The 18,736-nt window shown below is 42.2% G+C and overlaps 1 protein-coding gene across 1 annotated transcript in view; it reads left to right on the top strand.

Annotated features, from left to right (window-relative positions):
* naaladl2 (N-acetylated alpha-linked acidic dipeptidase like 2) overlaps positions 1-18,736 on the top strand; it is a gene marked incomplete at both ends in the record, with an annotated part of 245,690 nt that overhangs the window by 35,044 nt on the left and 191,910 nt on the right. The window contains one exon of the mRNA XM_080004472.1: positions 11,395-11,662. Within this exon, the coding sequence (XP_079860598.1) occupies positions 11,395-11,662 (268 nt within the window). The remainder of the gene's footprint in view (positions 1-11,394; positions 11,663-18,736) is intronic.

Genomic DNA, 18,736 nt, shown 5'->3' with positions numbered 1-18,736 from the left:
ACAGTGTTTGTCCCCGCACGTCCTGATTTTCTGATGTGGTCGACCCGAAGCGTTACCATCCAAATAATCATATAAGTTGTCATGATCCATACAAACACAACCACGGTATAGGCTGCAACAAATGATCTACCCTAATCTCAACAAAACACACCCACAATATAGAGTAGGCCATAACATAGAGAGACCATGCACTACCATTGTCTAAACCAACACACATTCACAACATGTAGTGGAAGATATTAATGACTGTTGTGGCAACATAATATGGATGATTGACACAACGGCATAGAAGCTCCAAATATGACTTAGGCCACCCTGTCAAAACCTAATGGCCAGAGCCAGGGTCATTAAAGGGCACTTAGCCATATTATTTTATTCTGGTCAGCATGAACCCGGAGATAATGGTATCACAGAGAAATCACTGGGGGACACCCAGCCACTTAAAGTCCCATCCAGCTGAAGCCTTCGTAAACGCTGGTGTCTCGGAAACAGCGGAAGGGGAATTGTTCAAGAATAAGGCGGGACAGGGATTTATGCTCCACCATGGGAGGAGTTAAAGTCAAGAGTAAAAGCGGACTTTCAGTTAAGCGTGCTCCGTGGACCAGCCCGGTGTATTATCTAACCTGCATTAATGCAGAATCTGTATCGTATTGAGCTCGACATGCTTTGTATGATTATTGAACAACAACTGGTGTGAGGTTAACAGTGTGTGGACGAGATCTGAAGACATCTGGCCCAGCTGAAGATTTTCTCCTACGCTGTGTTGAGCATTTAAAAAAAACAACTTTACTCAACTCGACTCTTCAGATGCAAATACAAAAACCGGTTCTAACACAACCTTTTCAACATTCTCTGCTTTCTAACCGCATCGTCAAAACATCCCTCACCCGAGCTTGTCAAACAGGAAATAGTATTATGGGGTAGATGCATTTCAAAATTAAAGTCCCCACCATGAAACAGTAACAGCAAGGATTTCTGTAGTAAATATGTAAATATTCTTGATAAATATAATCAAATCAAGTCATAATCATTTAATCAACTTATTTAAGTAAAACAAAATAAAATAAAACGGCTGTTTCTCGACGGCGGGAGTGACATTTCAGGACAATGGATAGCGCAGCAGGCAGTCAAATAAATACTACACTGTTATGTTTCATCACAACACGAATACGTCACAATACGAAACTTTGACAGTAAATAATGCCAATTACAACAATACAACAGGCCTGCATGAAATATTTAATTTTACGCACCATTAGTAGAGCTGAAGGCGCCCCTTGTGAGCCGAGTGGAACTTTCTGAGAACAGCGTCCTTCCATTCCTTGCAACACTTTTTGGTCAAGTCGTTCTCAAATGCAAGTTGAACTGGTTTGGCCTTTCTTTCAAGGAGCGTTCTGCCGCTGTGTTCTGAGACTGCATTTCTGAGAGTGGAGAAAGAATTCTCAGCGGTCGCTGCAAAAGCAACAAATGCCAAGGCCAGTTGGAGCGCCGTCAACACACTGGGCATCGCCTCAAGCCTTTTGTGGTGTTTGGACAATAGTCTCTGAACTGTCCATTTCTCCTCTGATTCTTCTTCCATTTGGGACTGGAGGAGTTGATGATTCTCACCATGATTCCTATGTGCACACATACCAATCATAAGCCAAAACCATTGCTAAATTTGGCTGATATCTAAAAGCCAGAAGTGGTACTAAATGAAGAGCCGTTTGACTAGTGAGCCGACTCACTAGTGCCGCATCACGCTTGGCAACTTAAACCCCCCGGTATCAGTGTCGATATCGGTGATTCCGCCCTAGTATTACTTGGTATCGGATCGAAACCAAATTCTACAGTATGGCCCACCTTCCTGAAAGTCCATTTTCACACAAGTAACGTAACATAACATGAAAGTGCATGTGGGAAGAGGGGGTTTCCTTACAATGCCACTGTGATTTTAATGGGCTTTATCATATTTTCAATGTAAGAACTGTTTGTAAATTTATACTTTTATTATTCCTTTATGAAATGTGAATTAAATGAAATCTATATTATTTTGTAAATCATATCCGAATTCAATTTGGGGAGTGGTATTAAAGCCTATTGGGGGTGCATTGCTAATGCCCCCTGTAACGCCGGCACTGTCAAAAAGCAGCTCTAGGTCTCTGGTACAATGTAAGCTGTAAATCACATTTAAATTGATTGCACTCTTAACAAAAACACTTTATCTTGTGTTTCTATGGAAAGGTGTTAAAAAAAAAGTCGACCTCTTGCACAAAAACAGTGAAATGTCATGTGGCCCTTGTAGCCGGTAGCACCAATTGTCGATTAATACGGATCCAATAGGAAGCGTGCACATTTTTGCTTCCGCCGTTGCCTAGTCACAAACTGACATAGATCGGGAAGCCTATGCCAGTCAGAAGCTCAGGTGGGAAATACTAAATAAAAGCTGCTGGTTGACGGTGAGTGGTAAGTTCAGATAAAGGAGGTTTGAAGAAATGGGTGTCTAGAATCTAGACATGTCAGGCATCTTTCTTTTTTTGTTTCAGATATTGTTATTAACTGTTAATAACGCTATCACAGCTGCATAGTGTAGCATAGCATATCAAAGTTCTGGGCCGTAATTTGGGCCGCGAAGATGTTTTTATGCTGGGTTTATGTAATACACACTTAGTTCACAACACACAGGTGGGCCTGTTGCTTGGCAGCTGTCCAGAGCAGCCCCCCTCCTCCTCCTCCTCCTCCTCCTCCTCCTCCTCGCCGCCGCCACCGCCGCCGCCACCGCCGCCGCCACCGCCGCCACACGTGACGCGTGACTAATGCGAGCAATGGAAATCAAATGTGACTAACGCGTTTGGGAACAGAGGAAATCAATTGTCTCCCGAAACAAATGGAGGAGCTATTAAAATGATTGTGCGACACAGGAATATATTTTCTATGAGCGACCACGGAGCCCAGGCGAAAAGACGACAGCTCTGGCTTTGTTCTGTGTTGGCCCGACCCATCTGTGTAAGTGTGTGTGTGTGTTTGTGTGTGTGTGTGTGTGTGTGTGTGTTTGTCGCTTAACGCAGACAGAGCTCCCGCTGAGGTAATTATTTCCTCCTGCCCGAACAATTGATTCATCTCTGTCCTTTGAAGCTATAAGCATCTGATACATTATTATTTATTATAATTATCGTTAGGGGTCCAGCCCAAATTCTCTGAATTTTGAATCTGTTAACACGGTTATGTCCTGTTTGAACCGGTAAGTCACAAACACCTCGTGGTTGAAGTGTCATCCAAATCGATCGACATACTGAGCATAAATTTGTGAAAAACGGACTAAATTTGACCGATATCACAGACAGGGTCCAATGCATTTATCGCCTAAATATGTCCAACCCGGTTCAAAGTATCTGGAACACAACAACGACATTAGCTACAAACACGATTAAGGTGTCGTTTAAACTGGTATGTGATAAGCATCTTGTGGTTTAAGTTTCATCCCAATCTATCCACATACGGAGCAAAAATGAGTGAAAAACCGAACAACTTTGACACCAAATATTCAGCTGGTCGTGCTTGACTGACACGCCACTATTCGTAAACAAAATGAACGAGATGAGATTTACAGTAAGACCTTTATGACGTCATCATACAACTGTGGATCTGTTCGATTGATATTTTATCTCTTTGATCCCGATTACTTTCCCGGGTTCAATAAATATACAAAAAAATGTAATCCACAAAAACCCGTGACCACTGAAACTGTGACCGAATGTATCGAGTGATGTGGTCAACATCCAGCGAGGCGTCTGAAAAATAGAAGCCGTGCAATGGTAATTACTCACAGAAATACCAAACTGTTTTTCTTGTTTCATGGAAACGTAACTTATTGAAAATGTAACCCAAAGAAAAAAAGTCACCACTAAAATTATGCACATTTGTAAACCTCGTTAAATCTCTCCAAACATGTGAAATGAACAGCCAATCGTACAGAGCAGAGAAACAACCATGTTACACAAAATGCCAATCGTACAGCAGAAGCGGCGGTGCTTCCTCCGCTCGGCAGCACGCAGCAGGGATGAGGCCCCACCCGGAGCAGATGCGGTGATTCTTCCTAAAGCGCCAAATTGAACTGGAACTCGCACTCCTCCCAACGCCAGCCTGATGTGGCCCCCTATCCCCGCAAAAGGAGAGCGATTAAGGAAAGAATCCGGGGTGGTAGAGAGTCCCCCCGGTTCGCTCCAAACGGAACCTCTGAAAGCTGTGATACGTACCAAACATGAGTATACTGGACCCTGTGCATTACTGCCTGCAACTATATTTATAATTATTATTATTATAATTATTATTATTATTATTGTTATTTTATTTTATTTATTTATTTATGATTTTTTTTATCATTATTATTATTATTATTATTGCCCGGGCACTAGAGAAATTTGTCACTTTTAACGGGTCGTTCTGATTACCGATAATTATATACTGCCTATTTTGAGCTCTTATCGAATGTGCCTTTGTGTTTCGAACCCTTCAAGAGGAGACGGCCCAGTGATGGCAGAGACGGGTCTTTTGAAGTAGATTTGGACATGGCTAAACAAGAGATTTTTCATTTTCATCTCTTTTTTCATCGCTCTTCTTTATCCCATTTGTCAGTACATGAAGATAATGAAAGGGTATGTTTAAATTTCCGGTGCCCAGAGGAGGCAAAATATGAGGGGGTGAAATATATTAAAAGAACTAACAGGAAAAAGCTTTCATGGAAACGGAAGAGGTGTTCAGCGGGAGTAAACAGAGCTGTCTGCCTTCAAAGGGCAGGGTTTCAATCCACTCGTCAGATTAGGATTCGATCTGTTTATTCCACACTTCAAAACACTTGGGGTGGGGCCCTGTAAAGGTTGGACGCCACACAGATAAGCGAGTCTTTCTTAATTTAATTACAATTTATGGGAATGTTATTGAACTTTATGTTTCATGTAGCACCTTTAAAGCAAAGCAAAGACCAAAACAAATGGTAAAGAAATTACTATAATCAAATAATAGCGTATCTCTTGCCAGCAAAATGCAAGGCATGCACATTTGGACGGTCATCTACTGAGACTGATAGATATCTCTCTCACACACACACACACACACACACACACACACACACACACACACACACACACACACACACACACACACACACACACACACACACACACACACACACACACACACACACACACACACACACACACACGGTTCACATACAATTACATATGTTCTCCCCCCACATGGGCGTATCCACACGTAAACACTGAATGAGCAGTCCACCAAGCAAGGGAAAGGAAGAAAATCCTGACAGAAGGATGAGTTACTTTTTGGATCTGATACTTTTGGGTTATTTACTTACAGTGGATGATTCAACAAATGTTGCACTCAAGTTCTGTGTGTAGTACTTATAACGTTATTTATGAATTGACTTTTGAAGAGTTTTGACACATTTTTCAATATATAACTGGTATGTAACATTATGTTGTAATCTGATCTGTTCTCTTACATAATAGAGTTCCAACTCTTCAATAAAATAGATTGTGTTTTATGATCAAAACCAGATATTCAACTACTGATTGCTATACTGGAATTAATTCAGTGGTTGAAAAAAATAATTGTATGTATATATATATATATATATATATATATGTATATATGAAAACGTTTAAGCCGCCATGTTTTCATGCCCCCTTACTTCTGGAAACCTATTCATTGCTTTACTTTTGATCGCTGCCCTTTCAGAAGTCAGTGCAATAAAAAGAGTAAACACCTCCGTGTTGCTTCAAATAAGGCCCAACTCAAACACATCAATATTTCCCCTCCTCTAATTAGAGGAAAGGAGCAGTCAAACACTGTGTGTGTGTGTGTGTGTGTGTGTGTGTGTGTGTGGTTGTGTGTGTGTGTGTTGGTCTCATATGGGAATATGTTCCCTAAACACTAAAGGCCATTTCTCACCTGGCATGATAATCCCGTGCCATTTAATGGCACGCCAATAGAATTTTCCAAACTTATATGCAGTGATTGCATCGAGGGCTGGTGGCTCAGGAGGTACAGAGGGTCGTCTAGTAATCGAAAGATTGCTGTTTCTATCCCCGGTTCCTCCTCCTCATACTAGCATGCTGAAGTTGAGCAAGACACTTCACAGCAAATTCACAAAGAATGTATTGTGGCAGCTAATTGCACCCATTAAGTTTTGCTGCTGAGTGCCCATTACCCTTGTTTTGCGTATGATTGCAATTATCGATGAGGCAAATTAAATAATCTGTGAGTCAGCTTGGGGTCTTAAATAAATATAAAACTTTAAATAATTGTTGGGCAGTAGTTATTTTGATTCAAATGTAAAACCCTTGGAGGGTCTGTGGCAGTGCTATGCAAAATCCCGACAGAGGAATTGAAAATAAGGGAAATTCCCCTCTGGACAAGGGACAATTTCCCTTATTTTCAAATCCCAACGATAGCGCAGGCACCGGGACCTTTATTTATTTTTTGTTCGTGCCTTACCACCAGCTCTCCACAAATGGTAATAATTTTACTCTAACTGTGTGATATTAGCGCCAGTGTTTTGTGAATTGGACGTTTTATGCGATGAGGCTCATTTGCATAAAAAGGGGCCAATTTTGAACCAAATGCATGCATAATTCCTCATTTAAACACGTGCAAATTGTACCGGTGCACCAAGACGCTATTTGCATGACAGCGCAGTTAGCGGTGCTTTTCATCGTCTGCGGGTGCTTTGAGAATAAGACGCTTTTTTTTTTCACTCATTTGCACAGGTTAACCGGTCGCAAAAGCTGCGCAATCCTTTTGTGAATTGGCCCCTTAATCCCCTAACTGCTCCCGATGAGCCTTGCATGAGGGCCTCCATCAGTGTAGCAATTAGTTGCTTTGGAAAAAGGCGTCTGATCAATGTACAAAATCTCTTGAACTTGAACTTGAACCCTCCATAGAAAAAAAAGAAAGAAACATTTCATCAATTCATCTTTTTAATTCGACAAAAGCCGGACAAGGCTATCGTCACTTGAATCATTGACTCCATCTTTTTCACGGCATGTTTTTTTAAAGCCAAACTTGCATTACTGTCTGTGTTTAAAATGTAATATTAACTGAATGAATTTGGAAAAAGGATCCAAATGATGTGGTTTTCTACTCCTGTCACACATGTAAGTTTGTAAGATGTCTCCAATCTAGTTCTCTCTCATACAAAGATGCTCCGCTGATGAATGAGTCCTTGAACATTCACAGTTCAGTACTGGCAGATGGTATCGACAATTAAAATAGGCCATTATTACTCATAAAGAATAAATATATTTTTATTTGGGAGACTTATCAGCAAGTTAGTCGACTGTGTTGCGACTATAGAATTCTAACCAAGGCGCTGGCGGGTAGGCTTGAGAAAATGATGCCCGAAATTGATATCTCCAGATCAGGTTTCATTTTTGGTAGAAAGTTTTTAAGCAACCGTTGCTGCCTGTTCAATGTTATCTATCGACCCAAAAATGTTGTGCTGGAGCTTATAATATCCTTGGATGCACAAAATGGCTTTGACAGGATGGAATATAACTAGCGGTTCAGTGCGCTTGAGAGATTTGTCTTTGGCCCTAAGTTCTGTTCGTGGATTCTGTAACACGACTCAGTACGAACAAATAAGATGGTATCTAACTATTTTTCTGTTTTCCGCGGGACAAGGCAAGGGAGTCCCCTGAGCCCCCATCTACTCGATGTCACCATGGAACCCCCGGCAATAATGTTAAGAGAGGCCAGTAGTCTGGCTGCAGTGCAAAAGTGCCTCTTCTGTCAAATGTTAATTATGGCATAGGAGAGGGATCAAGTACGTAAAGGGCATTTTTTTAAGGATGGACACTTTGAAGGACTTTAATGAAGAAGGACTTTAATATTCCCCAGTCAGGTTTCTTTAGATTTGTACATGTGCAGTAGACCAGGCACACACACACACACACACACACACACACACACACACACACACACACACACACACACACACACACACACACACACACACACACACACACACACACACACACTGTGGAAAATCCAAGTGCAATCTTTTATCAAAAAAAAGGAAAAGTACAGTCCCTGATGTGCAATGTGTCAAGATATGTGCAATACGCTTTAGTACTATGATTCCTGTGTATGGGGCTTTTTTCTATATATTTTATATTTTTTATACTGCTTACCCTTATATGCTCTCTATTTTCTGCTGTCACCTTTTTGCTGCTGTAACAATGTAAATGTTCCCGGTGTGGGACTAATAAAGGTTTATCATATCTTATCTTATCTTATCATATGTACGTAGTTATGTCAAAACACACTTCTCTCTACCAACCCCACAGAGTACCTGGATACACTGCAGATGAATGTTTGAACATGGATCCAGTTGGCAGGGGTCTGGTGTCTGTATTATATGATAATATTCAGAAGGTCACCTCCCTATCACTCAATCACTGAAAAAAGCAGTGGGAGGCAGAGTGGTGCATTACCATATCAGATATACAGTAAATTGGCAGACCCCAATTAGGTTGGAAAATTCATCATAAATATACATTAGACTTGGGTCGTTGCAGTTTAAGGTTCTGCATAAGTAACATCTATCTACGAGTAAGCTGGCCAAACCCTACCCTGGTTTAGGCCCAACCTGCATAAGGTGCAGCCGAGACCCAGCTGACCTGAGTCACATGCTTTGGCATGCCCCAAACTGACCCCCTCCTGGGCGGGTGTAATCAACACCTATTCATATAGAGCACGGTCATTGATCCAAACCGCACTGCATTGTTTGGTGTAGTCCTGCAGGAGACACCAATAACTACTCACCAGGTGAGGCTATAGCATTCTCCACCTTACTTGCTAGAAGTCTGATACTCCTTAGTTGGAAAAAAGTTCTGCCACCTTCCATGAAAGCAATGTAGGTTCCATCCCCCTTACCCCCCTTCTTTTTTTATCCAGCATTTGTATTTTTCTTCTGTTCTGTTATTATTCTATTTATATTTTATTTATTCAGTGTGGATGTACTGTATTGAAAGTAATATTTCCATTCGGGGTTTTGTAATGCCTCGCCATAATCAGTTTTTATGTCTCACTATTGTGATTGTACAACATATGTGAAAATCAATAAAAAACAATATTTGAATTATAATACAGGTACTCCTCACTTAGCGACAGAGTTCCGTTCCTAGGACCAGGTCGTTAAACAAATTGGTCAATAAACGAGGACCCGTATTATTTCATGGTAAGGGGGCGTGTATATACTATTTATAGTATATATAGTGTTAGTTCACGGTAAGGGGGCGTGTATATAGTATATATAGTATGTATAGTGTTATTTTATGGTAAGAGGGCGTGGCCATTGTGAACGCTAATGTAGTGAATACTGACAGACTGCGGGGACGACACTGAGACTGGTGATGAGATGAGATGTATACAGTGTGTATAGTATATATTGTAATATAGAGTGTATATAGTATAGTAAACTGGTCAGAGAGCTGGTCTTTAAGTCTGAGCGGTCGTTAAACAGGTAGGTCGTTCAGTGAGGAGTAGCTGTAATACAAATAAGTGTAATTCATGCAGCACTTAGTGTCACATAAATAAGTTGGAAATGATTAATTTTTCCCTGTAAGCATCATTGTCTTCATCAAAAACAGCGCCAATAAATCACTTCTAATCAGTCGGCGCTGTAGACAAATGGGCTTATCCTCACGCCTAGTATTATTTAATTCCAAGCCCGACCATAATTAAAATGAGATAAATTGGATTGACAACCCTTTCTATGCTATTTCTTTGCGATGCTTTCTCCATAATGTGATATTTGTTTCGTAATGCAAATGAACATCATTGTACGAAATATCCCCAGAAGAACGATTTTGTTGACACAGAGAAAAGTACTGTACGGCGGTGCTGCACCCCTTTCGTGTCATATATGTGCTAATATACACAGTCTGCACATGGAGTGAACTCACTCAAAAAAGTTTGAACAGAGAACAACCAATTACCAGCGTATACAAGGCGTACGAGAGTCTTTCTGTTTCTCTGACTGTTTCTCGCAGCCAGTGCTGTGGTGTTTTCGACACACTCGCTTCGATGTGACTGGAAAAACATCGGGGTTAGATTCCTGGATTTGATTAGGCAGTTTTGGTTGTACCTGGCTGGCTGTTGTCATGGGGAACGTTGCCACTGCCGCATAATTGAATCCCTGGAGCTTGAATCCCTGAATTAAGTTTTCGTGGTGTTTTTGGCCTTTCGTGTTCCATTTCGTAACAATCCTGCTGAGCCAATCAGGTTCTGCCATTTTCATTCCACATAAAAGGGATATGGGGATTGTGGTGAACCAAGAGGCGTGGTCAAGTCGCGGCTGCAGACGGGTCCTGGGGCGGACGCACTGTGCCCCCGGACATTCTCCTCCGGGGCATAGGACGGCCTGGGGACCCAGAGAATCCTGCCTAGGTCCTGGGGTCGGACGCTGGTCTGGTCCTCCGGCCGACTCCAGGTTGGCGGCGGATAGCCAGTGGTCGGTCGGGGCATGCTCACGCTGGTTAGGACCTGGTCCAACTGGCAGCGGAGTAAGTCCTGCTCCTCCTCCAGGTCCGCGATGCGCTTCCGCAGCCAGCGGATCGGCTCCAGGGCGCCTTTCACTCTGCGCCCTGACCCTCCCGGGTCCCTGTTCAGGTGCCACTTGTGGGGGTCTCTACCCACAGGTCGGGGTTTGGGGAGGGTCTTTCTGGCAGTGGAGTTTTTATATAAATACAGTATATTGATTATATATATATATATATATGGGGAGAGAGAGAGAGAGAGATAGATAGATATTAAAGTTGGGCTGTCAGGATCATGAAACTTTAGTTGATGGTATGCCACTATATATACATATACACATATATACATATATAAAAATACTTATATGAATGAGTTTATGATGATGTACAGTAATAATACACATCCACCTTCTGAAGAAAAGCCATTTATAGATATTGAATATACAAGTTAAGGTAGACAGGTAATTTGCCTCAGCCTCATTGATGGATACGCACCCAAGTCACTTAGTCCATTTCTAACATCGACTCAATATTCTTTTTCAATTTGCATGGAAACATATGATTGTGGAATCTAACGATTGTACACAATGATCGTGATCCGCTCAGATCATTATGTAAGAATTGTGACAGCCCTCTATGACTGTGTTTGAATGAATTCTAATTTAAAAGCAACTATTTTGGTACGGTTTTACTCATATTTATTAATTGATGAGTCGATATTTTGAAGATTTACCAGTGATTTTCTGTGGGGAAATAATGGACTCTTCATCAATCTTAACTGGTTTATTTGTTTACTGATGGTCACCCATGCTGGTTTATGCACACGTTCCCCTTCCTTGTACCCTGTACCTTGTAGGTCTTTGGTCAGCCTGTCGGACGATGGCGAAGAGACCAGGGCCAGGTACCTCTACAGGCAGTGGGTGGGTCTGGGTCTGACCGACGTCCGTCTGTCCAGCCACACGGTGCTGCTGAGCCTGCCAGGTCCCGCCCCCAACACCGTGACGGACCGATCCAGCCACCGGTGCTTCCTACCCAGTGGGACCCCCTGCGACCAGCGAGGACCAAACAAGACCTCCGGACAGCAGTCCTCCTACGCTGCCTACTCTGCCGTCGGAAGCCTGGAGGTACAGTGAGAGCAACTTGTATCAACTATGTCAAGCTTGTCTTCATTTTTGATTACAGTGAGGGTTAGGAAATGTCCTTCTGTCAATGCATTGTGCTAATATTGTACTCTCAGCATTCACAATTTAGGATATTCCTTTGAGGCAATATGGCCATTACAGTTACCTGTATAATGGCATTCTTTCAGCATCATGTATCATAGCAGTATTTATTTTTGAAAAGTACATCATTTCGCCTCCTGTTTGGATTTCTATGTGCTCCCACTCAGTAAGGCTACGTGGTGAGTTTGAACATTCAAATCATCCCTGGTTTCATGAATTCTCATTGATTGGGGAAAGCAAACCACAATGGCCTGGAAGTACACACATAAACACACACAGGTCAATTGAGTGACTTTGCAAGGGAAAACGGCAAAGCAGAAACTGTTGGTGCTTCCTTTACCTGGAATAACGCCATCTACCACACATCTCAGGCAAAGATCACCTGACCAGCTCCCCTTCAGCTGATTGGTCACTGCGCTCTCTTTCACTATCAATAGCAAACAATATCAATATCAAAAATAAGTGTAAGTTTGTGCTATGATACAAACTCCAGCAAAGGTTGCCTGTGTGTCATCTGGCAACTCAACATATTGTTTGATCAGATTATGACAAGGTTAACTGTCGGGTCAAAATCCCATTTAATTATTTACACAGAAGGAAAGGGAAGTAAGGTGGGAGAGAGGGAGCAAGAATTACTTATTTGGGCTTTTCTATAGCATGATCCTAGACATATACGGTTGTATATCGCTAAACAAAAGCGTAAAGCAATGATATACTCTATCATCGCTTGCACTCCCTCCCTCCATCTCCTCCACCTTCTTCTCAATCCCTTCACATCTTCATTTAACCTCTATTTCTCTTCTCCGCCCCCGCCGAAGGGCTCCTCTTTACTACCGTCACGCCGTCTCCGTCCTGCTTTTCCCAGAGGGAGGAAAAACAATGAAATGGCGCGGTCACCGGTTAAAGGCCGCAGCCAAGAGCTGGCAGCTGCAAAAGTGCGACAGCTTGACCGCCCGTCGTGTGGGGAAAACATGTTTCCTTAAAACATCTCAGCCTGATATGTTCCCCCTTATTTTTATAAAATGGCCCTCCTACTCAAGAGACTTAAAATAGAAAATTGTAAAGATAGAAGATACTTTACCCGGGCAGAATGCCTCAGGTCCCAAGTCTTCCGGAGACAATCAGAGACTCAATAATAATACCAAGATAAGGACAAGATTATCTGATTACAAGCAAACTATGAGAAACAAAGGCAAGGGAAGAAACGGAGAGACAGAAACTGAACGTTGGAAATCTCCGGCGAGTTATCCGGATCCTGGTTAGATGCATAACCAAACCATCCTTGAGGAGCGTGAAGGTTAATGGTAGTTATTATGCATGTGGTCGAGGCCAGTGTTCACACAGGGATGTGCGTGCAAGACAAAATACCGCTGCACAATTTTTAATGCTTTTTTTTTTTTTTTTTTTTGCTTATCTTTGTGTCCTCGGGAAGGAAAAAAATATTTGCTGGGGTGGGGTGTGGAGTGGGATGTATTGAAGGAGATGCTTGTTATTCCCCTGAAGCCAGCATGGCCGTGCCCCAAGTATAGATGTGAGGTTGCATGTCGGCTTCCTGAATGCCAACAAGTTTGTTTTCTTCTTCCCTTCCATCCCTTCCCTCATTCCTTTTATCTTTCCTCTCTTTCCTGTCCTCCTTCCGCCTTTCCACCTCAATCCATCTATCCGCCCGTTGTCCACTCTTCGGAAAGTCGGACCGTTAAGAGTGTCCCAGTCATCCATCACAGGGTTCCCAAACTGGGCCTTCAGGCAATTAAATCCATTGTTTATGATGGATGATGGAGAAACGGAAGGATGATGGATGGAGGTTGTGGAGTAAACGACTGTTCTCCTCACGTATACACTCACTGACGGGAACTCATTGAGTACGAACGTTTCTAATTTTTACTTTCCTTTTTGAAATTTTACTCCATTCCTACTTCAATATGGATGAAGCAAGACTGCCGTCTTCTTCTTCTTCTTCTTCTTCTCCTTCTTCTTCTTCTTCTTCTTCTTCTTCTTCTTCTTCTTCTTCTTCTTCCTTTCTTCTTCTTCTTCTCATCATTCTTCTTCTCATTGTTTTTCTTATCATTGTTCTTCTTGTTTTCCTCCTGGTCCCGCTCATTCTTTTTGTTCTACTCCCACTTCTCCTCCTTTATATTCTGATTTATATTCTTTGTTTTCTTCCTCTCCATCTTGTCATTGTTCTTGTGGTTTTTCTCTGCCTTTTTTTGGTCCTTCCTGTTCTTGTTCATCTCCTTCTTCCCCATCTCCTTGTGATCCTTTATATTCTTCTTTTTCTTCTTGTCATCGCTCTTGTTGTTCTTCTAGGTCTTCTCCTGGACCTCCTTGTCCTTCTTTTTCTTCTTATCCTGCTTCTTCTTCTTCTTCTTCTTCTTCTTCTCCTTCTTCTTTGAAGTATATTGCTGTTTTAGTCCTTCCCATTGTTGTTATCCTGCTCCCTGTTCCTTTCCTTTTTCTTCTCTCTTCTCTCCTTTCTTCTCCTGCTCTATCTCTTGCTCCATCTTGTTCTTCTCCTCCTTCTTGTCATTATTCATGGTCTTGTTCTTGTTGTTCTTGATCTCCTTCTAATTCTTCTGATGCTGCTTCTTCTTGTTCTTCTCCTTATTCTCCTCCTTCTCTGTATTCTTCTTCTTATTTATCCAGTTATCCTGACCGAAGGGCGGGAACCCTAATGTTTTTGTTAACCTTCCCAGTCATGATCACGTCCAAGTGTCTGGCACTCAGAAACTGTGGAACTCACAGACACGAATGATATGAAGTTGTATTCGGGGCAGTCCACACAGGCCGTGGTCCAAGTTTTAGCCACATTTGTCCATATTTTTAGGAGAAGTTAGTAAAAAAGGTGTTTTTGCCACCTCTGTTAGCGATACCAAAAGGTGACGTGAAACCACTGCTGACCACTGCTTGGTCACACAGAACTGTCACCACGTCGCTACGTTGTCATTGCACAGGGCATCATTCACAAAACTGCCATTTTTTAGTAGCCAAGATACTCTACCGGCAGCATTTTTTTCAATTCACTGGACTATTCGCTGGACATTAACTAAGGGAATTCAAGACACAAACTCTGAGAGAATGTACAGAGTGACAACCACTGTTAAATACCAGAAAAGAAGAGGAAAAAGCGGCTCATTTCAGATTACCTGCAACTCACGAGGTAGGTGCTTTTTTTATAACGTGAATAATTTATCATAGCCACATTTAATTTAACAGGATTCTCCTTTAAACAATGTGCATCACATTGATAACCATGTTTAAAAGAACAGTATTAGCCTTAGAGCAGCGGATTAATAAACATGTGTAATTGAACTGTGTTCTCATTTAAACAAAGCGCAGCGCATTAGTAACACAACCATTGTGACGTTACATAGCCAAACAGGTTTTGAGCAACTCGTATAACTAGTTTGGCGGAGACACAATGGTAGTCTACAATAAACATTATATTCATAGTCATAGTCAAAGCTAGATTTGTTGCCATTATAACCAAAGAGTGTATTCCATCACGGACAATTTATTTGGTTATATGTCTTCTTGAATTGTAGCTATAACATTAACCATCATAAATGACACAGTGAAAGGAACACGTATATTGTGTTTTACTTGTTCCTTCAAGTGGAGGTTCTGTTTGGAGTAGTCGGTAAAATAACCTCAACTACTTAAACAGACACGCCCGGAGTGACGGGGGAATCAAGAAACCTTCACCTTCATTAACAACAAATATTATCAACATCAACCTTTTATGCAGCAAAGCAGCTGCACCAGATAATGCCAGGCAATAAGATGTTCATTCATCTTTCTGAAAATGGCCTTGTTTGTGTGCCAAAAAAATTATTACATGTCAGACGAAGTTCAAACACATTGCTATTGTTTGTTTTGTTGTAGCTCTGTCCAACGGTTTTGGTCAACTGCTCATTAAAACACTGTAGCAATTCCACCTGCCACACACCCCCCAGGTGGCATTTTAAGGGCCCTCTGACACAAAGATACAGGCGGTGGGGTTTAAGGGTTGAAGGGCTGAAGGGCTGAAGGGTTGAAAGGTTGAAGGGTTGAAGGGCTGAAGGGTTGAAGGGTTGAAGGGTTGAAGGGATGAGGTGCTGAAGGGCTGAAGGGTTGAAGGGTTGAAGGGTTGAAGGGTTGAAGGGTTGAAGGGCTGAAGGGCTGAAGGGTTGAAGGGTTGAACGGTTGAAGGGTTCAAGGGTTGAAGGGCTGAAGGGTTGAAGGGTTGAAGGGTTGAAAGGCTGAAGGGCTGAAGGGTTGAAGGGATGAAGGGTTGAAGGGATGAGGTGCTGAAGGGCTGAAGGGTTGAAGGGTTGAAGGGTTGAAGGGTTGAAGGGTTGAAGGGCTGAAGGGTTGAAAGGTTGAAAGGTTGAAGGGTTGAACGGTTGAAGGGTTGAACGGTTGAAGGGTTGAAGGGTTGAAGGGCTGAAGGGTTGAAAGGCTGAAGGGTTGAACGGTTGAAGGGTTGAAGGGTTGAAGGGCTGAAGGGTTGAAGGGCTGAAGGGTTGAAAGGTTGAAGGGTTGAAGGGTTGAAGGGTTGAAGGGATGAGGTGCTGAAGGGCTGAAGGGTTGAAGGGCTGAAGGGTTGACGGGCTGAAGGTTTGAAGGGTTGAAGGGTACCAGTTATATTGTAACGAGTGGGCAAGATGGAACAAGGCCAGAGCAGATCGAAGACGTGTCACGACAAGTGCTCCTCTCCTGTGTGTATGAGTGTGTCTGGGGATGGGGGTTTTACCTGTTTACCTGCTCATTGATTGATCTAACGAGTAACAGGCATACAGCCACCCTGATCCCCGGCCAGATGATCTAGACACAAGACAGGTGTGGCTGCTTAAACCAACCCCCCCCAACATACCACAAGCACGTATCTTGTAATAGTTGTCATGCCATTTAATGTGTATATATGTGACAAATAAATCTCTCGAATCTTGAATCTTGAATCTTTTCCACACAAGTCACACCGCCACCCGCACTGCAGCTATTTGTTCTTGTCTTTTTCCTTCTCCTTCTTCTTCTTTTTCTCGTCTGTCTCCTCCATGTTGTTTTCCTCCTTTAAATTGTTATTTTTATTATTCTCCTTCTTCTCCGTGTTCTTGCCATTGTTGTTTCACCTGCTTGGACTTCTCTTTCTTCTCTTTTTTCTTGTTCTTGTTCTGCTTGTCTACTTAACTGCAGTAAAGCACCAGTATCACTTAACAGTAATTTTTACAGCTCTGCATGTAAATGTACCTGGCGATGAAGGCTGTCTGCCCATTTCGCTCCACTCCCCCGCCACCACAGCTGTAATTATAGACTATGGTGGTGCTATTAATTTGAGTAGTGAGCTTTCCACAGTTAAAATAACAAGTTGGCAACAGTATGACATACATTATTAAACAAGGGGAATGTATTTCAAAGGGCTTTGCCTAAATCCTCTGGCTAGATTTGATATGGCAACTGTTGGAAGTTTGGAACAGGGAATTCAAATTTACACTAAACCTTTTTGTAACAATTAATACATTCACGCATTGTAGTAAGATTTCAATATTGTATACATCAATTTAACTTAAAAAATGTAAAAAATATATATATATATATATATATAAATATAAATATGATACAAAACATTTTACTCACTATAAAAAAATATATATATTACACATTTGTTAAGTTAAGTACTGTTACTTAAAATACATTTACTGAAGTAAAACTACTTCTCCAATTCAACAACTTGAGTAAGATGAAGAAGGTGAAATAACTAAAGGACTAATTTTTTTACAGAAGAATGGCATTTCACATTTCACAAGGCCATTTTGGAGCCAAACTCATTTTGCCAGAATGTGTTTGTGTGCATCTTTGACCACAACAAGGTGCAACTGTTGTGTTTAAAAGCTTTAATGAGATGTGACCATGTGAACACATCATCAAAAACAATATTTTTTCCAGAATCTGATCAAAAAGTTTCACAGTTTGACTTTTCTCAGCAGATAACTTTATACGTGTAATGCCTATATACTTCTGTGCATGCCAGACTAGCACGTGACACATGGTCTATTTCTAGCGAGTTACGTCGGCACTTCTTAACACTCCAACACACTTGCAACTTTGAAATAATACATTCCGCTCAATACCCGGTGGGACTAGATTGGTGGATGGTAAAAAGTAAAATGAGGAAAAAAAAAATACACATGAAGAGGTTATCATGTGATGCAGGTGCGAGCTGGAAAGGACAGTATCTCCTTATTCATGACATTAACTTTAGGGCAGGCGTTGCTATTCTTTTCTCTTTAAATTCAATGTAAAAGTTTTATCTATCATTTAACTGAGAAAGGGCACTGATGGTGAGGGCGGAGGTAGGTGAGAAGGGTTTTTGTTTTGTAAATGTATGTGGTGTGGGGATGGTGTGGTTTGAGCAGCCACACATGACCTGGATTATTAATAATTAGGGACCCAGGATCAGAGTGGCTGCATACCTGTTGCTCACTGGTTGGTATTACGAGCAACAGGTAAAACCCACATCCCATGTGCCGGAGGGGCCTTTATACATCACTTGGATGGTATGTGGTAGGCAAAACTGCCACACTGGCACCTGAACAGGTAATCTCCGGCACAGGGAAGGGACACAGAAGAACTGTCTGAAGATGCCCTGGAGCCACCAGCGGATCAATGGGCACCAACCCTCTCCCGACTGGCAGCAGTAGCACCCAGAGCGTTCGGCAGAGGACTGGGGGAGAAACAGCCGCAGCAACCACCACAGGTAACCGCTGGTGGCTAGTGTCTCCGCCCAACAGCCACTGCCGGCAGCTGGAGGCCCCATGCTCCGGAAGGGAGGAGGGGAGTCTGCATCGTCCCCTAGGGGAAGGAAGTCGGTGGGCCATGCTGTTCCAAGAGCCAAGTCCCCTGGAAGGGGATCAGTTCATTATTTTTTGGCAATTGTGGGTTTAAGGTATGGGAACCCTGAGCCCGGTGTTTTATTTATTTTAGGTATAGAAACCCTGG

The sequence above is a fragment of the Zeus faber genome, assembly GCF_960531495.2.
Source record: "Zeus faber genome assembly, chromosome: 1".
Classification (NCBI taxonomy): Eukaryota; Metazoa; Chordata; class Actinopteri; order Zeiformes; family Zeidae; genus Zeus; species Zeus faber.
Note: the sequence above shows the minus strand (reverse complement) of the source record. Positions and strands in the feature narration are given on the sequence as shown.